At 36.0% G+C, this 26144-nt stretch overlaps 1 protein-coding gene across 6 annotated transcripts in view; it reads left to right on the forward strand.

Moving 5' to 3' along the window:
• The window catches only part of NDEL1 (nudE neurodevelopment protein 1 like 1), an 88389-nt gene that overhangs the window by 31318 nt on the left and 30927 nt on the right, over nucleotides 1-26144 (forward strand). For 4 of the 6 annotated variants that reach the window (XM_027857078.1, XM_027857075.1, XM_027857077.1 and 1 more), the window contains 3 exons: nucleotides 5608-5705; nucleotides 23192-23345; nucleotides 25169-25317. In XM_027857078.1, coding sequence (XP_027712879.1) covers nucleotides 5620-5705; nucleotides 23192-23345; nucleotides 25169-25317 — 389 coding nt within the window. In that variant the 5' untranslated portion in view covers nucleotides 5608-5619. Of the gene's footprint in view, nucleotides 1-5595; nucleotides 5706-23191; nucleotides 23346-25168; nucleotides 25318-26144 lie in introns of those variants that run through there. The other 2 variants (XR_003568663.1, XM_027857074.1) reach the window with 1 other exon arrangement.

Consider the following 26144-nt stretch of genomic DNA (forward strand, 5'->3'; position numbering starts at 1 on the left):
AACAGAAGAATTTGATTTTAGCCTAAGAGCAATGAGAAGCCACAGAAGCTTCTAGATCAAAGAAATTAGATGGTTATATCCATGCTTTCAATGTCAGTTTGGAGTTGGGTGGAGAATGGGTTATAGAGGGGAGAGATTAGATGTAGGAGATAAATTCGGAAACTATTGTAGTAGTTCAGGTGAGAGAAGCCTGTAGAGTTGTTAATGGGTTAATAGAGAAAAGTTGGCAGATGTGAGAAATGTATTAGATGGAATAAACGAGTCTTGCCCACTGAATGGATGTGGGAGCAAGGAGGTGTATGGTGAGAGTATGAAGAGTCAGGAAAAGCTTCTAGGTTGCAAACCCGGGTGTTTGGAAGAGTGGTGCTCTCAACAGAGATATGGAAGTTATGAAGAGGAGTGGGTTAAGGGGGAAAGATAATGAATTCTGTTTTGTACCTGTTTAGCATGAGATGACCATGATCCAGGTATGTATAAGAGTAGGTATTGTTTCATTCTTTGTATTTGTACATATAGTGCCTAACACAATGTCTAGCCCATGGCAGGCACTTAAATAAATGCTTATTGATTGATGGTAAAATCTGGAGCTCAGGCAAGAATAGAATCTGATATTTAGATTTGGGAGATTGTATAGAGCTGATAGCTGAATCCTTCGGAGCTGATGAGATCACCAGGAGAGAGAATAGAGAGGGGAGGGGAGGGCTGGGAAAAGAGCACTAGGAAACACCCATAGGTAGGGGGTAGAACATGTACGGCAAAGGAGACTGAGTAGTATCAGTTGGCTCTGTCAGATGGGTATGAAGAAAATCCCATAGATATGACAAAATCGTGACCAAAAAGTGAGGGAGGAGAAAGGATACAGGAAGAAGGAGTGATCAGCACTATCAGATTATAAATAGAAGTTAAGAAAGATGAGGACTGAGAAAGTGCCGTTGAATTAAGAAATAAAGAGATCGTTGGTGGCTTTGAAAACAGTCGTTTCATTGGAGACAGAAGCCTAATTGCGGGGGTTGAAGGAGTGGAAGGTGACAAAGTTGAGGCAATAAAGATGGCTTTTTCTAGGAGTTAGGTTGTGAAAGAAAGAAAAGATATAATACATTTAGGTGGTGCTCAGGTAAAGTGAATTTAATAATTGATAATATCTAGGCATTTATGTAGCTTTAAGGTGTGCAAATCTCTTTATGAATATTTTATCCTCATTTTACAGATGAGGAAGGTGAGACAATCAGAAGTTAAGTGACTTGTCCACAATTTTCTGAAGGTTCTCACATTTTAAGTGTTTTATTTTGATTTAAGAAATGTGGTTTTTTTTTGTGCCTAAACAAGATTTTAAAAACATTTATTATTAATATCTTTTGTTTTTTATCACCTTCATTTGCAAATTTATTCCTCCCCTTCCCACCTACCTAGAGTCATTTCATGACAAAAAAAAAAGCAGAGCAGTTCAGCAAAAGTAACTATCAACCTGGATTGATAGTTTACACAACACCCATACCCCAAAGAAGGGGGAGAAATAATTTTTTTCATATCTTTTTTGAGGCCAGGTTTGGTCACTATAATAAGAATAATTTTTAAATTCAATTTTATTTTCAGTTCCAAATTCTCTCCTTCTTTTCCCCTACTTATTGAAAAGACAAGAAAAACAAAACTCAACAATTATGACAGTTATGTATAGTCAAGTCATTATAATTAGATAGTCTTTTTTTTTGAAGGCAGTTGGGGTCAAGTGATTTGCCTAAGGTCACATAGCTAGTAAGTGTCTAAGGCCAGATTTGAACAGATCCTTCTGACTCCAGGGCTGTTACTCTATCCATTGTGTCACCTAGCTTATCGAAGTATATAGGGCCTCTAAATTTTTCAGAGTGTAAATGGTTCTTGAGAACTACTTTCTCTCTTTTCTTCCAGCATACTTAATTTTACTGATTAACTAAATTGAAGTTCATGACCAAAGCTTCATAATTTCCTATATGTCATATTCTAGTTTCTTCAGTTATAACTTAACTTCTTTGGGAAGTCCACTGTAATCCTGATTGTTGTAGCTTAGTATATTATCTGTCTGCCTGTAGCTTACAGTATTTTTTCATTATCGTGTACAAGTTTAATGTGTCTGGGAGAATTGAACCTTGAGTTCTTCCTTGTAGGGATCCATAAAATCATAGAATTAGAGCTGAAAAGAGACCTTAGAAGTTTTTCTCAGTTAGATTGCTAGAAAAAGCTGTACCCTTGCTTGTCCTCCCTTCTCACTTTTCAGTCCTTTGCAGTCTGGCTTCCAACTCATCTCTGAATTAAAACCTTTCTCTTCAACGATACCAGATATTTTAATTGCCAGATATAATGATCTGTTCTCAGTCCTCATCCTTCTCTACATGTCCACTGCATTTGACACTGTTGATCATTCTCTCAGCCTGGGTATGCTCTCCTCTTTGGTTTTTGTGATACTATTCTCTCCTGTCGAATCACTTCTTCTTTATCTCCTTTACTGGTTCATCATCCATATCATGCCCTTAAACTGTGGATGTTCTCCAAGGCTCTTCTCTTTTCTCTCTATATTCTCTTGCTGACCTCATCCTCTTCTGTGGGTTTAATTATTATCACTATACAGGTGACTCACAGATCTATTTATCCAGCTCCACTCTCTCTGAGCTTCAGTCCAATATCACCAATTGCATATTGCACATTGCACACTGGATGTCCCAGAGACCTGTCCAAAACTGAACTCTGTCTTTGCCCCCAAATTCACTCATCTTCCAAACTTGCTTATTTCTGTTGATGCGGCCATCATTTTTCTGGATGTCCTGTAGTCATCGCAAACTTAGTATGGCCAAAAACAATTCAGCTTTCTCTCCCTAACTCTTTCAGCCCTAACTCTTCTGAATTTGCTAGTTTCTGTTGAGGACACTACTATCTTTCTAATCACCCAGGTTTCCAAACTTGGCATTTTCATTGACCCCTTTGTCACTCACCCTGTGTAGCTAGTTAGTTGCCAAACTTTGTTGTTTCTTCTACCTCTGCAGCAACTTTGGTGTTCATCCCTTTCTTTTTAACCACATATCACCCTACTAGAAGACCTTGTCATCACCTCTTGCCTGGACTTTTGCTGTAGCCTTCTTATTGGTCTCCCCTGCCTCATCTATCTGCGCTCTGTACCATTTTCCACACGGCTTCTAAAATAATTTTCTAAAATTGCAGGTATGACCATGTCACTCCCTACTTACAACCTACTTACAATCTCTAACTTTATTACGTATTATTCCATTTAATATATTTTATATTGAGGTCATTCTGACCTTTTTAAAAAGGTTTTTTCATACACATCTTTCTCGTACGCATCACTTTTCTCATATATATCACTTTCTCATACATATCACTCAATTTCCCATCTCTGTGCTTTTGCACTGGCTATCTCCCATGCCATGTGGCACTCCCTCCTCGTGATAGCCTTTTAAAATATACTTAGTTTTCTTCAAAATTAACCTCAACTGACACCTACATTAAGCCTTTCCTCATACCCCTAGTTGCTAATGTTCTCCTCTTTCTTCTCATTATCTTATATCTATTTTGCATATATCTAATGCATACATTTTCTCCCTGGTAGAATATAATCAAGGCAAAGTCTGTTTCTTTTTTGCTTTTATGTCTATCACAGTCCTGGCCATGTAGTAGATACTTAATAACTAACTACTTGTTGATTGATCAAAGATGTCATCCATTCTGATGGTTTTATAGGACTTCATCTTTATGAAAATTGTTTCTAAATCTGTTTATCCAGTTCTTACCTCTTACTTAAACTCCAGACCCATATCTCCAACTGCCTGTTAGATAATTCTATTTTATATTTTTTGGTATCTGCTGAAAGGACACATCAGAAGTTATCTTTCCCTCCAAATAGTATCCCCTCCCAGCTTCCCTGTGCTTATATTGGTGGTGGTGCTATTCTCTTGTCCTCCAAGTTTGAAATTTTGAATACTCTTTTACTTCTTCCTCTTTCATCACTTATATCCACGCAGCTAAACAAATCCTATCAGTTCTTCCTCTGAAATACCTCTTGTACATATTTCTTCTCTTCTAACATTGTACTACTCTGATTCAGGCCTTTAACATTTCATGTTTTAATTATTGCAGCAGTGAAAAATTGGTCAAAACATTTGTGAGAAACTGCCTTTGTTTATTGATTATTTCATAATGTTCCTAGTTCTATGATTTTCATGTAGATAAAAGATGAGATATGTTTATGTTTAATACTAGAGAACCAGGTAATTGATTTGAGAGGCATAATGAAAAGAGATGTGCCATGAAGACCCGAGTTTGAATTCGTCTTATGACATTTACTATGTAACCATTTTGATAATACCTTTAATATCTAATAGGCCTCATAAGAGATCAAAGGAGATAAGGATTTATAATCTTTAGAAGACTTATCTACTTCAGCTCTTATTATTGATGTTTCCCAGAAGTTTAGTTGTTCAGTTTCTAGAAAGGATAATAAAGCAAAATTAAATTGAGTGTATTGAGTGTAAGTTCAATTTAATTTTAATTTTTGAATTGGTAACTCTTCTTAGACCTCTTCAGTGTGCATTTGTTATCTAAGCTGTAGTTTAATTTGAGACTCTTCATTTTCTGAGTTGGCCTTAATTACTGACTTGCCTGTTGTAGGTTAATTTGTGTATTTACCCTAAGACTGTACCTCTAGGTTTGATTGACTTGATTGGGAATTCCAAAAAGCCGGTTTGAGTCCCAGATTAGGCTCAGTCAAGTCAACAACTAAAATTTTTTCCTTCTGTCTATCTGTCAGGTCTTCCACTGGGATAATGAAAACCTTGGTTCAAGTGCTGCCTTTGATGCATATTGGTTGTGTGACCTTGGGCACAAGTTACTTAACTTCAATGACCCAGTCACACCTCTGAGATTGTATGTTAAAGAAATGTTGCTGGTCCACATTGGTAGAGGGATTTTCCCAATAGCAATGAAATCACAAGTCCAAAAAAAGAAAAGAAAAGAAAAGAGAGAGCTTGGTCAAAACAAGCTTTACTAAAGTAAAGAGAAGGCTGTGTGGCTGAGCACATTGCGAAGCATAGACATACATTTTACTGCAAATTTAGAAGTAAAACCCAAAGAAGCCATGGACTATTATTTACTACAGTTATGTGTAGCTGTCCCTGAGGTGCTCCTTGGGTGGCAGATGGTTTCAGAGGCAAGTACTTTTCAAGGAGTTAACTGTTTTGCTATTCTAGCAGGAGCTACCATGATATTCTTTTGTTGTTACCTCTGACCCAAAAAGCAATATTTTCAGGGGTTCTTGTTCCTACCACAGTATAGTGCTCTCTACGGTCTGTTCACTCCAACTAAAAGGACTTCATGTGCCTTGTTTCATGACTACTTTTGATCTTGTCAGTCTCTGAATGGCACTAGGCAGAGGGAAGCAAGGATAAAAATAGATGACTCAACCTAAAGAAGTAACAATTCCACTTGCCTAGAATCTTTGATATTCAGTTTTCCCCAGAGCATGTTTTACTGTTCTAGAATTTATAAAAAAAAGTATTTGTTTACATGGTTCCTGTTTCTCATGTCCAATTTTTAAAACTTTTTCATATGGTAATGTTTTTACAGACTATTTTGACCATGGATGGTGAGGAAATACCAGACTTTTCAAGTTTAAAGGAGGAAACTGCTTATTGGAAGGAACTTTCCTTGAAATACAAACGAAGGTAAATATTGAAAAGAGCGGTAGAGCGGTATAACAATTAGAATATTTGCGTAAGCCCTGTTTTTTACTGTTATTTTAGAATAGTATGTTAATTCTAAAATTAAATTTCCAGAGTTAGGAGGGACGTAGGATTGTGGTCTATATTACATAATAAAGTAATATGTTTTTAGTTGAGGCTTGTATTATTTGTTGGGTGCACATATTCTTATTTTGTTATTTATTGTTTGTGTGACGTTGGACAAGTCCCTTAATCTGGGCTCCGTTTCCTCATCTACAAAATAAATCTGTGATTCTGTGAATAATAGTAATAAAGAAAGTATTAAAGTTGGTTGAAAAAGCATTAGTTGTAGTTCCCCTACAATTTTTGTGCTTTCTTGTCATTTCTTGTTTGTTGAGTGAATATTGAATAATGGACATGGCTACGTTTTCCTTTTTCTTTTGTTATTGATATATTTTTGATATATTGATATATTTTGTTTTGACACAGCAGACTCATCCTAATTACTCAAACAGACCCTCATACAAGCTACTCTTTCCCGAAGGGTTGAGTAAAATCTCCTAATTGACTGCCACTTTCCACTTTTGTAGCTTACAGATCTGTTAACAGAAAGGAATGATGTGTGATTTAATTTGAAAAGTTTGGTTCCAACAATATTCATTGTAATTGATGTGAATTTTGTTGCCTTTTAATGTTGTCTTTACATTTATTTTAGTTATAGTCTTTACATTTGTTTTAGCTCTGCTTTACCTCATACAAGTCTGACCTCTTCATATTTACCACTCTTTACAGTACCATAATATTCCATTGCATTCATCTACCACATTTTATTGAGCCATTTTTTACTTTTTGGACACGCTGGTTTGTTTCCAAATGTTTATTATTATAGATAGTGCTGCTGTGAATGTTGAGGGGTTTTTTTTGTTTTTGTTTTTTTTGCTCTAGTATATGGGTTTTTTCTTACTCATAGCTGCATTTTCCCTGAGAGGTGGGTTTATGTCCAGTCTGGGTTTATATCTGCAGTACACCAGTAGACCTCATCCAGTAAATCTGTTTAAACCAGTTTAGACCAGTTGTTCTCTGCCTTTGAATCTTTTACACCCTTGTGTTACTGTTCTGGTCTTGCCAATCCTCAATCTACTTTCATGTACTTTCTCCTCTTGCTTCTTCAGTACTAAACATTGCTGGGAGAAGTTATAGAACCATGTCAGCCCTTTTGAATTTTCTTCTGCTTTCATCTATTTTTTAAATGATTCATTAATGATCTTTTCTTAATTTTTTAAACTATCATCACTATCCCCTGTGACTTCCCTGACCAAAAGGAAACAAAAGTTTTCTCTTGTAACAAATAAGTATAGTCACACAAAATAGGATCTGCACATTGGCAATAATCTGAGAATGTATGTCTCAGTCTGCACCTGTAGTCTATTATTTAGTTGGTATAATGGATGGAGCACTGGACTTAGAGTATGGAAGACCTGAGTTCAAATACAGTCTCAGATTAGTACTATCTGTATGACCATGGGCAAGTCACTTAACCTCTGTTTGCCTTAGTTTCCTCAACTGTAAAATAAGGTGGTCTTCCTGGATTTTTCTGAATCTGTTCTTTTTGTCATTCTTATGGCACAATAATGTTTGATTACATTTACATGCCCTAATTTGTTCAGCCATTTTCCATTTAATGGCCTCCTATTTTGTTTCCAGTTCTTTGCCTCCTTGGCTTCTCTTGACTTCTGTGTTTGTGTTTCAAAGACAAGCTCTGTTCTTTTTATCAATAGTCCTTTTTTTTTCCCTGTAGAATTATGCAATTTGTAAGAGAAGTCATTCTTGGTTTTAAGTCTTTTCTTTTGAATATTGAGTTCCAAAATTTCCTCTCTTTATATGATCCTGACTGTTGTTACTTGGTACTCAGACTTTTTCTTCTTGTATGCTTGTAGTACTCTTTTTTTTTGTCCTGAAAGTGTTGGATTTTGGCTAAGACTTTCCTAGATGTTTTAAACTGGGATTTCTTTTAGGAGGTGACCTGTGGTTTCCTTCTACTTTTACATAGTCCTCTGATTATTATAGATTTGAACAAGTTTTCTTTTATGGAAATTATAATTTTTTTTGTTCGATGGTGGTTTTCAGAGATTCTATTGGTTTTTAAATGATCTCTCCTCAACTTCTTTTTCCAGGTCAGTTTTTGATAGATACATTTTACTAATAATAATAATTACTAATACTAATTTACTAATATAAATAAAATTTATTAATACTAAGATAAATTTACTAATTTACTACTAAAAATAATATTTCAGTCCTTTGACCTCTTTTTGATATTTCTTGTTGTCTCATTTAAATGTTGGCTTTCTATTCACTCCATTTTATTTTTCTGGGAATCCACTACATGGGCAGGATTTTCCACCTATTCCGAGTTGTTTTTTCTCCTTCCAGTGTTTTCCTTAAGTACTCTCAGTTCATCTTTAAAATCTTCGTTTACTCTTGAAGTCTTTATATCCAAACAATTTGTTTCTGTGAGGTTTACTTTTGTACTTATTAAGTTACTTTGTCCTTCTGGATTTACCTCTTGGGCTTCTTTTAACCCATAATATTTCTTTGTGGTATTTTGAATTTTCTTCTGTTGACTCATGTCTTCAATATTATTTCCTAGATTAAGATTTTGTGCCAGGGTCAGGCTGTACCCCTTGGATGGAATGGACATGTTCTGTTTGGACTTGTCCCCGCCATAGTCTAGAAGCTGCTGCGATTGCAGTTCTGGATGAAGTGGATGGAGCTAGGCTCTACCTATTTCTATAATATCTGGCTTTCTCCTCTTTCCTCTGGTGGCCCAGTGCAGGTAATAGCCTCAACCAATCTCTGTCTCCTTGTCCTTGTGTTTCCAGCTAGAGATAGGCTCTACCATGCTGTATAGCACTCAGAGTGGTTAGGTAAGTGAGGGTTAAGGAGCAGGAGGGAGCTGACAGAAATTCTGAGAACTGTCTTCTTCAGTGGCTCCAAAAGGAGCATTAACTCCAGGCATCTTGGATAGCCCCATGGTGCCTCGTCCCATCTCCCTGAGCAATAAAGGCTGGCTCCTCTCCCACCATGACTCTAACAGGAAAGGGCAGAGGTTCTGATGGTTTCAGGCTCTGTTTGCTGGAGGTCGGATTAGCTTTCCTTCTCTTCCTCATGGATTGTCCTTGCTAAGAGTACCTGTAGATTTCTGTTCATTTTCTTGGGCATTCCTGTACTGGATGGAAAAACTTTTTGTAATCTCTCTTTGGTTTTCTTGATTGTTTCTTTTGGCAAACTTACATTTTTTCTGTGGTGTTTATTAGGCAATATAAGACTGGCCACAACATTTCATGTTGCCATCTTAACTGGAAACCTATCCACTTCTCAAACCTGTACAAATGGACTTATGAACCTCTTTCCAAGGTTGTCAACAGTGTCTTAATTGTTAAAATCCAGTGGCTTTTCATTCTGCTTGACCTCTCTGTGGTTTAGGACATTTATTGATCCCGGCTTTTTCTTTGTTGTTCTCATCTCCTTTAGCTTTTGTGACATTATTCTCTATTGACTCTTGGTTCTCCTATCTGACTCATTTTCGGTATCCTTTGACTCTTCACTCACTGTCTCTTTCACATCCTGTTGATGTTAGTCTGGATCTCTCTTCTTTTTTATCTGCCTTGATGATATCATATATCAATGCCTAACATTGGAAAAGACTTGTAATTTTATGTGAATCGTTAGTGTTTCACCAGTGGGATCATTGGTCACTTGGCTGAATGCTGGAAGGACCAGAGCTTCAGAGACTAGGCCTCACACAAAGCTGAATACATGATCCACATGTAGGATATCTTTTAGATGTGCCTGGTGCCATGAGTGAGTATAGTTTGGTCCCTGAGGACCCAGAACCCCTTTTCACAGCCATCATCATTTTAATCATCTAATCTCTTTTCAGATCTGCCTTTTTCTTCTGAATATTTTCACTTTTATTGATATTAGTGATGAAAACACCACCTTTGCCTGTGAAGTATTCAGTTTCTTGTAATCTCTTGTAATGCTTTCTGTGCTACATAGATAGGATCTGGAGGTATCATTTGCTTCCATCTGAATTACCAAAATTAAACAGAATTTGGATTTCTAGACCATAGTTTAAAAGATAGAAATATAAGGCCCTATAATTTAATAAAAAATGCTTTAAGATGAAAAAGAAGGGGGAGGAAGAAAGCTTCTATTATATAGTTATCAAACTTGATATCATAGAATATTGCAACTGGACACCTAGAAATTCATAGGAGAAGAATTCAACAAAGAAATCAGTAACTTATGACCTCAAATGTCTATACCAACATACACAGGAAATAAGTAAGGGGTTTAGGGATTCTAATGCAAGGAGGCAAATTTGACCTCATTAAGTATCACTGAGACTTGATGGAGTCAGATCCACACTTGGAATTTGGTTCTAGGAAGGTGTAACTTATTTAAGAGAAACAGGATAGGAGGGAGGAACAGAGTTGCTTTGTTTATTAAGAAGGAAATCCTGGAACCAGAGAGGGGACAGTGCATGGAGTGATTTGAATCTTTTGAGAACAACAGGGTTCTCTCCACTCTGTCTCCCGACCTATCTTAGGTTTCAGCTTTTTGCTATTTTTGTTCTGCTTCTTCCACTCCACAAATCATTCTCCTTGGACTAGAAAACAGAGGTAAAATAAGAACTGAACATCACTGCTTTCTCTCTATTGTTTGTTACGATAGTTCAGTTTATACCTAAGAGTGTACCATTTTCCCCCTCCAATGCTGTTTAAAAAAAATAACAAAAAAAACACCAAAACCCTGATATCCCTGAGGATTTATGCGAATAAAGTAGAGAAGACAAATACATTGAACATGTAATTAATAAAAGCAGAACAACAAAATCTTAATCTCTAAACAAATACAAATGAGATTTTGAAAAGAAAGGGCAAAATAAATGGAAGTGAAAATTTGTGGAAAATTGAGTTATTAAAACAGCTGATTTTGCTTAAAAGACTAACAAAATTGATTAAACTATTAGCTAATTTAGTTTTTTTTAAAGAAGACCAAATTGTCAAAAAATGAAAAAGGTGAATTCACAACAAATGAAAGGAAAGAAGCATTTATTAATGCTTCTATCTATTAATTATTAATGCTACTGTCTAACAGGCACTTTTTATGCTAAGTGCTTTACAAATATTATTTAATTCTTCCAATAACCCTTACAGGAGGCAGGTGCTATTGTTATTCTCATTTTACAATTGGGAAAACTGAGTCAGTCAGTGATTAAGGGACTTGGCTAGAGTCATACAGCTAGTAGGTGTCTGAGGCCAAATTTGAACTCAGGTCATTCTGATTCCAGACCTAATGTTCTATCCATTGTACCACCTAAGTGCCTCTAGGGTTAGGAGAAGAAATAATGAAAATCACATGGCAGCAAAATTAAAAACTTAAAGAAAAGGAATGGATTTTTCTAAAAATATGAAACACAAAAATTAACACCTCCCCAAAAGAAATAACCTAAATAACCTACATTTTGAAGGAGAATATGAGTAAGCCTAAATTCCTCTATAAAAAATTCCATGTCAAAGCAGGTTTACAGTTGAATTTTTTCAGACATTTAAATAACACATAACTTCTATCCTCAGGAGTACAAAAGATGCTTTAGTATTAAGAAAACTACAAAAAATCATTAGTAAAATTCATAAAAAGTATATGACCATATCAGTAAAGATAGGAGAAAACATTTAGTAAAATACAGCATTCATTTGTGTTAAAGCTTCTAAAAGATATAGTATAAAATTCAGCATTTTCCCCTTTTTATCAGCATGTTTGATTTTTAAAAAACTCTTAGACACATTTGCTAAAACAGAAGGAAAAGCAGGAATAATTTCAATGTAACTTATTCTGCATGTAACTCTGGGCCATATTTTTTCACTAATGTACACTATGTCTCTGGGAGAGAGTGGTCACAAAACCTAAAAGTGATGGTTGTCCTTTGTTCTTGAAGAGGACCAAAATGACATCACTGTGTTGTAGTCAAGTTACAGTGTGTTTGACTGGCTGATCGGACCAATACAAGATCATAATGCTGTACCACAGGTTGGGTGCAAATAGTTCATATGCATGTTTGGGGTGGAGCTGTCTCTAAATTTGCACATCTCACATTTTCTTTTGAGCTACTGTAATTCCGCTCTGCTCATAGAGCACAGTGCCTTCTTGGGATATGAGCACACTGTGCTTAGCAGTCCTTTGCTAGCATCTCCCAGGTAACACAATCAATTCCAGAGTTCTTCAGAGAGATCTTGAGAAGTGTCCTTGTATTGCTTTTTCTGACCACCATGTGAAGTGCTTACCTTGAATGAATTCTCTGTAAAATAGTCTTTTAGGCAAATGTACTTTTGGCATTTGAACAACATGGCCAAGCCCATTGGAGTTGTGCTCTCTGTAGTAGAGTTTAAATGCTTGGCACTTTAGTTCAAACAAGGGCCTCAATGTCCTAGGTACCTTATCTTGCCGGATTATCGTCAGAATCTTCCTAAGACAATTCAGATGGAAGTGATTCAGTCGCCTGGCATAGCGCTGGTCCAGGTTTCACAGGCATGTAACAATGGCTTTTTTGGCCTTCATTTTGGTAGGCAATCTAGTACCTTCTCTCCCACACTTTCCAAACTTAAAAAACTATAGCACTGAAACACATGATTGTGTCTAGAGCACCTTCGAACACTAGCTTACTGGCCTCAATGTCTTTGTTCTTTCTGAGGGACAGTCTGCACCATGATTCATTGTTGGTTAGAGACACTTCTCTTCTATGCATTTCTGCTCCTCTGCCAGACATAAAGTTGATTTTTAATAATGCTTTCTACAGCATAGCCACCTTGCCTAAAGAGGCAGCATGGTATAATAGAAAGGGTACTTTATCTTGAGTTAAAAGACCTGGGATCAAAGTTATCTTGTGTAGTTTCCAGAAACGTAGCATTCAAATTCTTTATTCACACATTTTTTGGGAAACTAATAATTCTCAGATTGTCTTGCAAAGCTTTGTCATCTCTATTGCTTCAGTTTGTAGAGTTCTGAATACTCTTCTAATCCTGCCATTTTTTTACTTTTGTTCTGTTGTTATTGCTTGTCTCCTAATTATTTGAGCCACTTTGATCCTCAAATTATGCACTATTTCACTAAGATTTTGAATGTCTTTTTCATTTTTAGTGTTCTTTTTGAATTCTTCCCTTCTTTATGTTTTCTATTTTTCAACACATTATTCACTGTCATATTAATTGCCTTTGGAGGTTCTCGCACTGTGTCCATTCTTCTGAAGGTGTGGTTTGTTCTTGTTGTTGCAGTGTGCTTTTTCTTTTCTAGCGACTTCTTCCTTTCCTTGATCTTACAATGTTTATTTAATGATGTAAGGATGAAAATGTAAGGGTGAATAAACGAATCAGAACAGAAAGGAGGGAGATACATTTTACAGATAGAGAAAAGTGTTTTTGACTAAATTTATAGGGATAGATGATCATAAAAGATAAAATGGACAGTTTCAATTACATAAAACTGAAAAGTATTTGCATAAGCAAAATCAGTAGTTAGAATTAGAAAGTAAACGACTGGGAAAAATCTCTGCAGCAAATTTCTCTAATTAGATCTGATAATCAAGATATATAAAAGATTTATACAAATATATAAGAACAAGAGCCATTTCTGCAATAAAAAAATGGTCAAAGAATATCAATAAGTAGTTGTCAAAAGAAGAAATGCAACCACAAACAACTGTATAGCTGCAGATAACTGAAATTAGAAATGCAAAGAAAAACATCTTCTACCAAGTTACATTTTACCCACAGGGCATTAATGTGCCTATTTCCCCAGATCCCTTCAATATCTGTCATTTTCTTTTTCTTCAACTTTTCCAGGCTAGTGAGTGTGAGTGGAACCTTAAATTTGCTTTAAATTATATTTTTCTAATTATTAGTGATTTGGGACATTTTTTCGTATGATTATTGATGGTTTGAATTTGTTCCTTACAGAACTACGTGTTCATGTCCTTAAAATTATTGATCTTTTCTAGTAACCAGTTTGAATCTAATAGGAAACATTAGAAGCTTTTACCTACTAATAGTTAGTGTTGGAGGGGTTTTGGAAATATAGGCACATTAATGCATTGTTAGTGTTAGCACAACCATTTTGTAAAGCAATTTAGAATTATGCAATTAAAGGAGCTAAAATGTATATAGATCCTTTGACCCAGAGATTCCACTGCTAGGCATATACCCCAACGAAGTCCTTGATTAAAAAGGCCTCAAAAATATTTATAGAAGCACTTTTTGTGATAGGAAATACTAGAAACAAAGTAGATGCCAATTGATTGGGGAATGGCTAAACAAATTGTGGTCTGTCAATGTAATGGAATATTACTGTTAAATATTACTGTCATAAAAAATGACAAATACAGTAAAGAGAAACATGGAAGGACTTAAATGAACTAATGCAAAATGAAATATGTAGAACTAAGAAAACAATACATATAATATAAAGTTATAAATGGAAAGAATAACCACACAATTAAAATGAATGTTGTAAAATTATAAAGAATGAACTTCGATATATTGATTGCTTTTGTAGATTAAAAGAAAATCTTCCTCTTTTTTTCTTTAAAAAATAATTTGTTACATAGAATGACTTTCTGAGAGAAAGAGGAAGGATGTATGAAAAAATTTAAGCAATGTAAAAATAAGAATAGAAATGATTTTTATTTTTTAAAAGCACTTTACCTAATTAAAAAAGCTGTTTGCTTTAATTGTTTATGAATTTAATGAATTGTTTTTAAAAATTTATATTTTGCAAAATTCTTTGATTTTTGTTTTTTGCTTTCTTTTGAAATATTTAGTTTCTAACTTTTTAATTGTAAACTAAATTTTTTTTTTCCATTCCCTTTTCCTCATGTATTCTCTTAGAGTACTGCTTTGGCTACATTCCATAAATTTTGATCTGTAATATTCATAGTATATGTAGTATTATTTAGTATAATTTTTATCTCTTTAATTTGACCTTAACTCTTATTCATCAAATCATTTTTAATTTCCATCTAAGCTAGCATCTTTTGATTGTATTTCTCTTTTTGATAACTGTTATATTATGTTATCATTTACAAAGTGTCATTTGAAATTTCTGCCTTTCTGAATTATCCTTGAATTTGGTCAATTTTTGTGAATGTTATCTATGTTTTTGGGGAAAAAACTTACTTTCATTTCCTGTTTGGTTTTTCTGTACATCCAGTTTCTCCAGCACTTTAATAGTTTGTAACTTTTTAATTTCTCCTTCTCACAAAATAACCAAATACCTCCTTCTATCTTACTCCCTGCAAACAATGTCACTTGAGTCATTTATGTTTTTGATTGAGTCATCATATTCCATTAATAGAGTGTTGAAATCTCCTAATTCTTTTTGCAGCTTAATTAGGTTTCTTTTATAAATGCTTGGTATTCACTCCCATTGATACCTTTAAGAAGTGTAATACTTCCTAGTTTATTTCAGTGATTTCTGCTTTCTTATTTAGTACTATAGCAGCTTATTTTTTTACAGTCATCTGGAAGCATAGTACGTTTGAATCTGTATTATCATTTTCATTCTGTGTCTCTCTGTATTAGATATATTTCCTGTAGGCAAATTATTTTGAGTTACGATTTTTAATTCATTTGGTAACTATTTAGAGAAATTAATTGTTTACAGTAAAGGATATAATTGTCAAATTTGACATCCTCCACTGTACTTTGTCATTCACACATATCATCTTGCTTATTTTGCTAACATTTATTTTATCCTGATGTTTAACACATAAAATGCTAAATGGATTTCCTGTTTTCCACTATAATTTTTAAAAACTGAACTTTTACTCCCCCCCTCAGTTGAGATGAGATTATCACATTGACTGATTTCCCTCTTAAAACCACAAAAATGGGTTCTTAAATGACCCTTGTATTTGTCTTTGGAAAGTATGTTTGTTTTTATGGGACAGCTGATTTGAAACGAAGTCCATTTTCTTTTGATTAAAAAAAATATCCTAGCTGTTTCCTTTGGCTTGGGTGAAAGAGCCTGTGAAATTGGAATTGATGGTTTTGAGGATGTATTATCTGCATATAAAATATTTTTCTTGTAGCTTGGAAATTTGAATGGATGAATGAAAAAGCATTTATTAAATACTTAATTTATACAAAGCACTGTGCTTAGCACTGGGAATGCATATAAAAAAATGGAGACTGTTCCTGCTCTTATTCATTCTTATGAGGGAGATAACACAATTAGCTACAAGTTAGATGGAAAGGTCCCATGGTTCTTAGGGTGCAGCAATGAAGTAGATGAAGTAATGCATCTTCTTTAATGTTGTTTCCACTAATGAAATCGTATCCTCTTCTGATTTTTAACCATTTAGACTTTGGTGTCAAGAATTTTTCTTTTCGGAGTCTTCAGTAGCTTTAGTTGCTGAGGAGGTGAGGCCTGTAGCACCTGCAGAAACCAACAAGGTAGTATTGTGTGATACAGCCCTGTCAGGAAGAACTGACTTCAGATCCATTGTTAGACACTTACTAGCTGACCTAGGCAAATAATCCTACTTCTTGCATACTCAGTTTCCTCATCTTTGTAATGGAAATAATAATAACACCTACCTCCTAGGCTTCTTGTGAGGATAAAATGAAGTAACATTTGCAAAGTGCTTTGCAAACCTTAAAGCAATATGTAAGTCTCCCCTGTCCTCTCCTGTCCTCTTTTCTCCTCCCTCCCCTCCCCGTCCCTCTCCTCTCTTCTCTCCCCTCCTTTCCTTCCTCTCATCTTGTCTCCTCCCCTTCCCTTGTCCCCTCCCTGCCCTGCTCTGTCCTCTCTCTCCTTGATCTAGATTGGTTTTCCAGCCCCTAATAGTTTCATTACATTAAGTCTGGAATTTGAATCTAGTATTCATTCCTAAATCAACTTTTGATTTATTTCAAGCTGGAGTCAAGTCCATTGATTTCGATATTTTGAGGAAGTTTTTTGATACCCTGAAATATGATCATCAAATTTATTTTTTTAAATATGGATTTAACTGTGTATTCCCTCCCTCCTATTTCCCCCCTGTTTATCTTGCTCTCTTTTCTTTCACCTTGTTTATCCTCAAAAGTGTTTTGCTTCTGACTACCACTCCTGCATTCTGTCCTCTCTTCTATGTGGTGCCCTCCCCCCTCCTCTTCTTATCTTCTTCCCTTCCTACTTTCCTGTAGGGTAATATAGATTTACATACCCAACTGAGTGTGTATGTTATTCCCTCTTTGAACCAATTCCAGTGAGAGTAAAGTTCAAGCATTCCTTCTACTTCCCATATCTTCCCTTCCACTGTAAGAGCTCTTTCATGCCTCTTTGTGAGATAATTTACCCCATTCTGCCCCTCCCTTTCCCCTTTTACCAGTGCATTCCTCTTTTTCACCCCTTAATTTAAATTTTTTTTAGTTATCATCCTATCATATTCAACTCACATCCATGTCCTCTGTCTAGATGTACTCCTCTTATCTGCCCTAATAATGAGAAAGTTTTTTAGGAGTTACAAGTATCATCTTTCCATATAGGAATGTAAACAGTTTAACCTTATTGAAACTCTTATGATTTCTCTTTCCTATTTATCTTTTTATGCTTCTCTTCAGTCTTGTATTAGAAAGTCAGATTTTCTGTTCAGCTCTGATGTTTTCATCAGAAATGCTTGAAAGTCCTCTGTTTCACTGATGTCTGTTTTATTTATCCCCTGAAGGATTACACTTAGTTTTGCCAGGTAGTTGTCTCTTGAGTATAATCGTAGCTCCTAGGGAGGCAGCTGGGTGGCGTAGTGGATAGAGCACCGGCCCTGAAGTCAGGAGTACCTGAGTTCAAATCCGGCCTCAGACCAAACACTTGACACTTACTAGCTGTGTGACCCTGGGCAAGTCACTTAACCCCAATTGCCTAAAAAAAAAAAAATAATAATAGTAATAATCCTAGCTCCTCCTGGATTATCATATTCTAAGCCCTTCAATCCTTTAAATGTAGAAACTGCTAAATCTTGTGTTATGCTGACTATGGTTGCATGATATTTGAATTGTTTCTTTCTGGCTGTTTGCAATGTTTTTTCTTGGACCTGGGACCTCTAGGATTTGGCTATAATATTCCTGGGAGTTTTTATTTTGAGATTTCTTTCAGGAGGTGATAGGTGGATTCTTTCAGTTTTTATTTTACTTTAACTTCATTTTACTTTCTGCTTCCTCAATTTTCCTTCAGTTTTCCTCAATAATTTCTTTTTTAGGTTGTTTTTAAATTTATTTATTTTTAGTTTTCAACATTCACCTGCACAAGATTTTGAGTTCCAAATTTTCTCCCTATCGCATCACTCCCCCTACCCCAACATGGCATGCATTTTGAATATCCCTTCCTCTAATCTGCCCTCCCTTCTTTCTCTCCTCCCTTCTCTTATTCCCTTCCCCTTCTATTTTCCTATAGTGTAGGATAGATTTCTATATCTCATTTCCTGTTTTTCTTATTTCCCAGTTACATGTGAAAAAGATTTTTTTTTAACATATGTTTTTAAAACTTTGGGTTCCAAATTTTCTCCCTTCCTCTCTCCCCACCTACCCTCATTGAAAAGGCAAGCAACTCGATATAGGTTATACATGTGTAGTTATGCAAAACACTTCCGTAGTAGTCATGTTGTGAAAAACTAACTGTATTTCCCTTAATCCTATCCCACCCCCCATTTATTTTATTCTCTCTTTTGACCCTGTCCCTCCTCAGAAGTATTTGCTTTTGATTACCCCCTCCCTCAATCTGCCCTCCCTTCTATCATCCCCTTGCTCTCTTGTCCCCTTCCCCCCTATTTTCTGTAGGGTAAGATCGATTTCCATACCCAATTGAGTGTGTATGTTATTCCTTCCTTAAGCCAAATCCTATGAGAATAAGATTCACTCATTCCCTCTCACCTTCCCCCACTTTCCCTCTACTGTAAAAGACTTTTCTTGTCTGTTTTATGTGAGATAATTTACCACATTCTACCTCTCCCTTTCTCCTTTTCCCAGTATAATCCTCTCTCACCCCTTAATTTTATTCTCCAGATATCACCCCTTCATCTTCAACTCACCCTGTGCCTTCTATCTATCTATCTATCTATCTATCTATCTATCTATCTATCTATCTATCTATCCATCTATCTATACATCTATCTATATATCTATCTATACTTATAATTTTTCCCCTCCAACTACCCTAATAATGACAAAGGTCTCGTGAGTTAAATATTATCTTTCCATGCAGGAATGTAAACAGTTCAACCTTAATAAGTCTCTTATGATTTCTCTCTCCTGTTTACCTCTTCATGTTTCACTTGAGTCTTGTATTTGAAAGTCATATTTTCTATTCAGCTCTGGTCTTTTCATCAAGAATGCTTGAAAGTCCTCTATTTCACTGAATGTCCATTTTTTCCCCTGAAGGGTTATACACAGTTTTGCTGGGTAGGTGATTCTTGGTTGTAATCCTGTCTCCTTTGACCTCTAGAATATTATATTCCATGCCCTGTGGTCCCTTAATGTAGAAGCTGCTAAATCTTGTGTTATCCTGATTGTGTTTCCACAATACTTGAGTTGTTTCTTTCTGGCTGCTTGCAATATTTTCTCCTTGACTTGGAAACTCTGGAATTTGGTACAATATTCCTAGGAGTTTTCCTTTGGGGAATCTCAGGAGGTGATTGGTGGATTCTTTCAATTTCTATTTTGCCCTCTGGTTCTAAAATATCAGGGCAGTTTTCCTTGATAATTTCTTGAAAGGTGATGCCTAGGCTCTTTTTTTGATCATGGCTTTCAGATAGTCCAATAATTTTTGAATCTTCTCTCCTGAATCTGTTTTCCAGGTCAGTTGTTTTTCCAGTGAGATATTTCACATTGTTTTCTATTTTTTCATTGCTTTGGATTTGTTTTAAGTGTCTTGATTTCTCATAAAGTTACTAGCTTCCAGTTGTTCTATTCTAATTTTTAAGCAAGTATTTTCTTCAGTAATCTTTTGTACTTCCTTTTCCATTTGTCCAATTTTGCTTTTGAAGGCATTCTTCTCCTCATTGGCTTTTTGGACCTCTTTTACCATTTGGGTTAGGCTATTTTTTAAGGTGTTACTTTCTTCAGTATTTTTTTGGGTCTCCTTTAGCAAGCTGTTGACTTGTTTTTCATGATTTTCTTGCATCACTCTCATTTCTCTTCCCAGTTTTTGCTCTACTTCTCTTGTTTCTCAAAATCCTTTTTGAGTTCTTCCATGGCCTGGGACTGATTCATATTTTTCTTGGAGACTTTGGATGTAGGAGCTTTGATTTTGTTGTCTTCTTCTGGTTGTATGTTTTGATCTTCGTTGTTACCAAAGAAAGATTCTATGGTCTGACTTTTTGCGAGGCTTGGTCATGATCCCAGCCAATTACTTGAGTTTTAAACTCTTTGCTAAGGTAGGAGTCTCCTTCCATTGTAGAAAATATACTGTCCCAAGCTTTGGGGGTTTTATGCAACTGTTTTCAGAGATACTTCTAGGGACCTGTAAATTTTCGCTTCTTCCAAGGTGGTATGATAATTGGTGAGGTGTTTACTCCTTTCCTGGCCTGTGCTGTGGTCTGTGAGTGACCACAAGCACTCTTTTCTGCCTTGGAACTGTGAGGAGGATTTCCTCTCCACCACCACTACAAGCTTCATCACACCAGCACTCCTCCTCACCCCAGGACCACCACCCAGAACTTCAAACCAGATCCAAGCACGGGCGAAGCAAGACATTCCTGTGTCAGCACTGGCAAAGAGATCCCTGCAATCCCACTCTGATCAGCCACCCAATTCCCCCTCAGTCTGTGGGCTGGAAGCTCTGGAAGCAGCCGCCACCCCAGGGCCGCACTCAGGGACTGGGGCTGGGACCGAGCTTCTCTCTGTCACCACAGTCACAGACCTTTCCCACTGACCTTCTAAGTTGTCTTTGGTGTTTGTGGGTTGAGAAGTGTGGAATCTGCCTCAGCTGCCCGTGATTCAGTCCTTTGAGGCCTGCTCCAGGTTCACTGAGACCTGTTTTGCCTACACGCTCATGCCAAACTGCGCTCCTCTCCCTGCCTGGTGCGATATACCTTTCCAGTCAACCATTCAGACTGTCTTGGGCTGGAAATTTATTTCACTCTGTCTTTTTGTGGTCTGCTGCTTTAGAATTTGTTTAGAGCCATTTTTTATAGGTATTTGGAGGGGTTTAGGGGAGAGCTTAAGCAAGTCACTGCTTTCACTCTGCCATCTTGACTCCGACCCCACAATAATTTCTTAAAAGATGATGTTTAGGCTCTCTTTTTAATTATGGCTTTTGGGTAGTCCAGTAATTCTTAAATTATCTCTCCTGGATCTATTTTGTAGGTCAGATGTTTTTCCAGTGAGATATTTCACATTGTCTTCTATTTTTTTCATTCTTTGGGTTTTGTTTCATTGTTTCTTGATGTCTCATGGAGTCATTAGCTTCCATTGCCCAATTCTAATTTTTAAAGAATTATTTTCTTCATTCAGCTTTTGTATCTCCTTTTCCATTTGGCCAATTCTGTTTTTTAAGGAGTTTTTCTCTTTAGTGGATTTTTGTGCCTCTTTTGCCATTTGGCCTATCCTGTTTTTTAAGGTGTTATTTTCTTCAGTACTTTTTTATGCTTCCTTGCCAAATTTTTGACTCTTTTTTTTTTCATGATTTTCTTGTATCACTCATTTCTTTTTCCAGTTTTCCCTCCAACTCTATTATTTGATTTTTAAAATTCATTTTGAGATCTTCCAGGAAGTCTTTTGGGCCTGAGACCAATTCGTAGTTTTTCTTTGAGGCTTTTGATGTAGCAGTTTTGACTTTGTCGTCGTCTTAAATTTATGTTTTGATTTTCTCTGTCATCGTAGTAACTTTCTGTGGTCTTTTTTTGTTTGTTTCTTTTGTTTTTTTTTTTTGCTCATTTTTCCAGCCTATTTCTTAACTTTTAACTTTATGTTAAAGTTGGTCTCTGGCACCTGGAGTAGAGGGGGGACACTGTCCCAAACTTCAAGCCTTTCTTCCTGCTACTTTCAGAGCTAGTTCTGGGGGGTCTGTAAGTTCTTCAAAGGTGGTATGATCTAAAGAGAGGTGTGGGCACTGTTCTCCTGGCTTGTGCTCTGGTCTGTGAGAGACCCACAAGCACTCTTTTCCATCTGGAGCTGTGACCAGGGTTCCTACTCCACTGTAGCTACAAGCTGTTGTGTACAACTGTTCCTTCTTGCCCTGGAACTACAACCCAGGACTGCAACCTGGATCCACATATGGTCAATGTGACAGAGTCCTGTAGCCAGTTCTAGAAAAGGGACCTCTTCAATCTCCTGACCATTTGTTTGACCCCCTTCCCATTTGTGGGCTGAGAGCTCCAAAAACCACTAATGACTTTGCTGAGGCAGTCACCTGCAAGGCTTACTGCTGTTTTTCTGAGGCCTGGCCTACTACAGCATGTGCTCGACTGTGTTTCACTCTCACTGTGGTGTGACAGACCTTTCTTGCTGACCTTCTAAGGGCTGGAAATTTATTGGGCTGGAAAATTGTTTCCCCCCATTCTTTTGCAGGGTCTGGTTCATTCATTTTGAGGACTTATTTAAAGTTGTTTGGAGGGTAATCTGGGTGAATTACTTCCTTCTCTTTATTGTCTTGGCTCTGCCCAATGGTCACATTTTTTAGGGAGCCTTATAACTCTTTGGTTAACTCTCAGAGCTTTTTCCTCCAAATTTGTCATTTTTGTTTGTTTTCAGCTTTCATTGTGGTTTCCATCCTTGACTTCAGCATTCTTATTTTCAGTTCAGCAGCTATATTTCTCAGTGAATCTGTTGTTTTTTTCTTCCACAGATATTTTCAAGTAGATTTCCATCATCTTCTCATCTTCACTAATTTCATTTCTTCCTTCATTTCCATCAGTACAAGTATTTTACACATTGATGTTCCTGATGTGTTATTTTGGATAGCATTACTGTAATTTATTACATACTTTTTCTTTTATGTTTGTTACAGGTTTATTTCATATTATATCCATCTCATTGGAGCTTTTCTTTATTTGCTTATTTATTTGATCTTCCTTTTTTTAAGAGATTATTTTCTTTGAAGGTTTTTTTTGTAACTCCACATTTTTTTTGTTTTGTTTTGTTGTTTCTGTTGCTCTTTTTGAAGAGGATATGGGTTCTCTTGTGCCATCTCATTCTACCACCTTCATTTATAATGTGCTTATTTATATATTTGTGTTCTTATCTCTACTAGGTTTAATACCTCCTTGAGGGCAGGGATTATGTCTTAATTTGTCTTTGTCTGTCCCCTAGTGCCTATTAAAATACATTGCACATACCAATCACTTAATATGTTTGTTGAGTGCATGTTGTTTTTTCTTAAATAAAGTTGTCTTCAAGTAGTTAAATCTTTGTGATGCAACATAAAAATTTAACTCTTCCTTCTCTGTTCTCACACAGTTTTCAGGAAGCACAGGAAGAACTGGTTGAATTCCAAGAAGGAAGCAGAGAATTAGAAGCAGAATTGGAAGCTCAGCTAGTTCAGGCTGAACAAAGAAATAGAGACTTACAAGCTGATAACCAAAGATTAAAATATGAAGTGGAAGCATTAAAGGTATTTGAAAGTCTCATCATAAGATCTACTTTATAGTTATTTAATTTTCAATTAAAAATTTAATTAATTTTATTTATTTACAATTAATTTTATATAATATATTTTACATAATAATTTTATAAATTTGTTTATTATTATAAATTTATTAAATTAAAATTTCAATTTAGTGAGAAACATAACATATTGTGCTTTCTGGCTTTTCAAACGTATCTGTAATCAGTAAATGAAAATGAATGAGTAAATGAATTTATTGTATTTATCTAGTAAGTGGCAGGTAGGTAGCACAGGGGATAGAGCTCTGAGCCTGGATTAAGAAGACCTGAGTTCGACTGCATCCTCAGACACCTATTTGCAGTGTGACCCTGGGCAAGTCACTTAATCATGTTTGCCTCAGTTTCCTTATCTGAAAAATGATCTGGAGAAGGAAATGGCAAACCCTGTCAATTTATTTAGTGCATTTGTTTTGTATGCTTTTAAATACTGCTTTCATTATCCTCTCTTATTAAGATAGAAAGTAAGGAAGAACTAAAGTGAAAGATAAGAGGAAAGGAGAAAGACTAAGAGCAATAGAAAAGCTATAGTTGGATCAATGTGGACAGCTCCATCCACTGACAGTACAGGCTAAGTTTGTGACTTAGTAGTTGAAGCTTAGAGAGTTGTTTGGCCATAGAACAATATATGAAGAAGCTGAAAGTGCTTCCAGTCTAACCTCCTCATTTTATGGATGTGGAAACTTAAACTTTGAGAGAGTTTTAATGATTTGTCCAGGGTTACACAGCTAGTAAGTAACATAGACAGGAGTTGAACCTAGGTCTGCCTGCCTCCAAGTCCAGGACTCTCATCTACAGTGCCTCTGTAATAGAGCATGGGGAAAGGAACTAAAAATTGATTTTTAAAATAGTTTTTCCCCCCGTGGGATTATGAAGATTTTTGTATTGTATCTTTAAGAGGCAGCATGGTTTATTGGATAAATGACTGCCCTTGGAATTAAGAGGAACTGGGCCCATTCTTGTTTCTGAGACATACTAGCTATGTGAGTAGGGGCAGTGCCCCCAGGCAGCTTTCTAAAATATAAATTATAGATAAGGTTGGTTGAGAGCATTTACACTATGAGTTCCCTATGTTAACAAAATCTTAGGTCTGAACTGAAACCAAAACAATTGGAAAGATCTCATATTTTAGAAATGTAATTCTTCATTTTAGAGGTAGGTATCAATTTCCTAGCTATACCTATAAGTCTCTTTTGATATTTAAAAGCTGTTTGATTATAGGATTATTCTTGAGAGATTATTGTACCTTTTTCCATAGTACTTGAAAGTACTTAAACTTATATTCATGTTCTGAGTCCTTTGTTTTGAAAGAAATTCAATTATTTGGTGGTAGTGTATTCTGGATTTACCATAGACTGGATAAAGTTAAACTCATGTTTAGATTCAGCCTATAGATTGAATAAAGTTTTCTATCAGTCATCTACAGTTGCTGTCATTTAGGAGGTTGTCAATGTCCTGATGTCTAATGGAATCACATTACTTGACTTTTACTCTAAAGAGAGCTCATTAAAAGGCTTCCTTTTTGGGCGTGTGTCAGGATAGTTGATGGCAATGTCAGGGGATCTGATTTACTTGATGACACATGTACAGTTGGAATTTATATTTAAATTTTTATGAATCAGTGCATCCAAAATGTGTTTATGATTCGACTTTTAAATATTGGAAAGGTGACATCAAAATTATGTTGAAATTTAATTTTTTCCCCAATCAAATTATATGAAAACTAAATACCAGTGACATAGTACTAGTCCCTACACTTACTCTTACTTTTAGGAGAAACTAGAACATCAGTATGCACAGAGTTATAAGCAGGTCTCTGTTTTGGAAGATGATTTGAGTCAGACACGAGCCATTAAAGAACAATTACATAAGTATGTAAGAGAGCTGGAGCAGGCCAATGATGACCTGGAGAGAGCAAAAAGGTAGGTAATATATGTTTTAATTTTTTTTTACCAAAATATGGATATATACATATACATACATATACACACACATATACATACATACATACATATGTATCTTAATATATGGTTTTCCCCCCTATTATCTAGAAGGGAGTTGCAGCATTTGCTCATTTAACTTGCTCAAATCCAACAATCTGTGCGTAGCAGAAAGAGAAGAATAACAATTTAAATAGTGTCTGCAATTGCATTTTCTATTAATGAGTATATTTCTTTGTGAACAGGTAACACCTGGTTTGATTGGTTCAGCCCCAGCCTCCAGGGTACATATATGTAGGCTTAACTGACCCAATAATCTGGCATCTCCAGTCCCTTTCACCTGTAGTCATTTTTATGCAGACATAATTAGAATTAAGTTTCCTGTCTCCCTTCCCCTCTCATTTTTCATTTCCTTGTAGGCGGTTCAGAGAATACCCTCATTTCAGTGGTCCACCCTATCCCACGGTACCCCACTGCTTTATCCACTGGTTATGATGGGACAGTCTCTTATTAATGCCATGTCAGGTCTTTGTCTAAAAATTCTATAGAAGTTTGAACCCTGAGTGGCTCTGAACTTTTGATTGGCATGCACATCCTATTGCACATTTGAACCACTAACGCTGTGCTGCCTGTGGAACTAGGGGCAATGGGGTCCATACACCTATACTGTTACATGATGGCATCTGTTCTCCTCCTGCAATAACCATTTTTCACTGTACCACAATGTCATCTTTAAGAGCAACTCCCTCCCCTCTTACACTACTTAACTCTCTTGGAATGACTGTGCCATGGGGGCTCGGAATCTGTTG

Source organism: Vombatus ursinus, unplaced genomic scaffold (assembly GCF_900497805.2).
Source record: "Vombatus ursinus unplaced genomic scaffold, bare-nosed wombat genome assembly UNPS02011916.1, whole genome shotgun sequence".
Classification (NCBI taxonomy): domain Eukaryota; kingdom Metazoa; phylum Chordata; class Mammalia; order Diprotodontia; family Vombatidae; genus Vombatus; species Vombatus ursinus.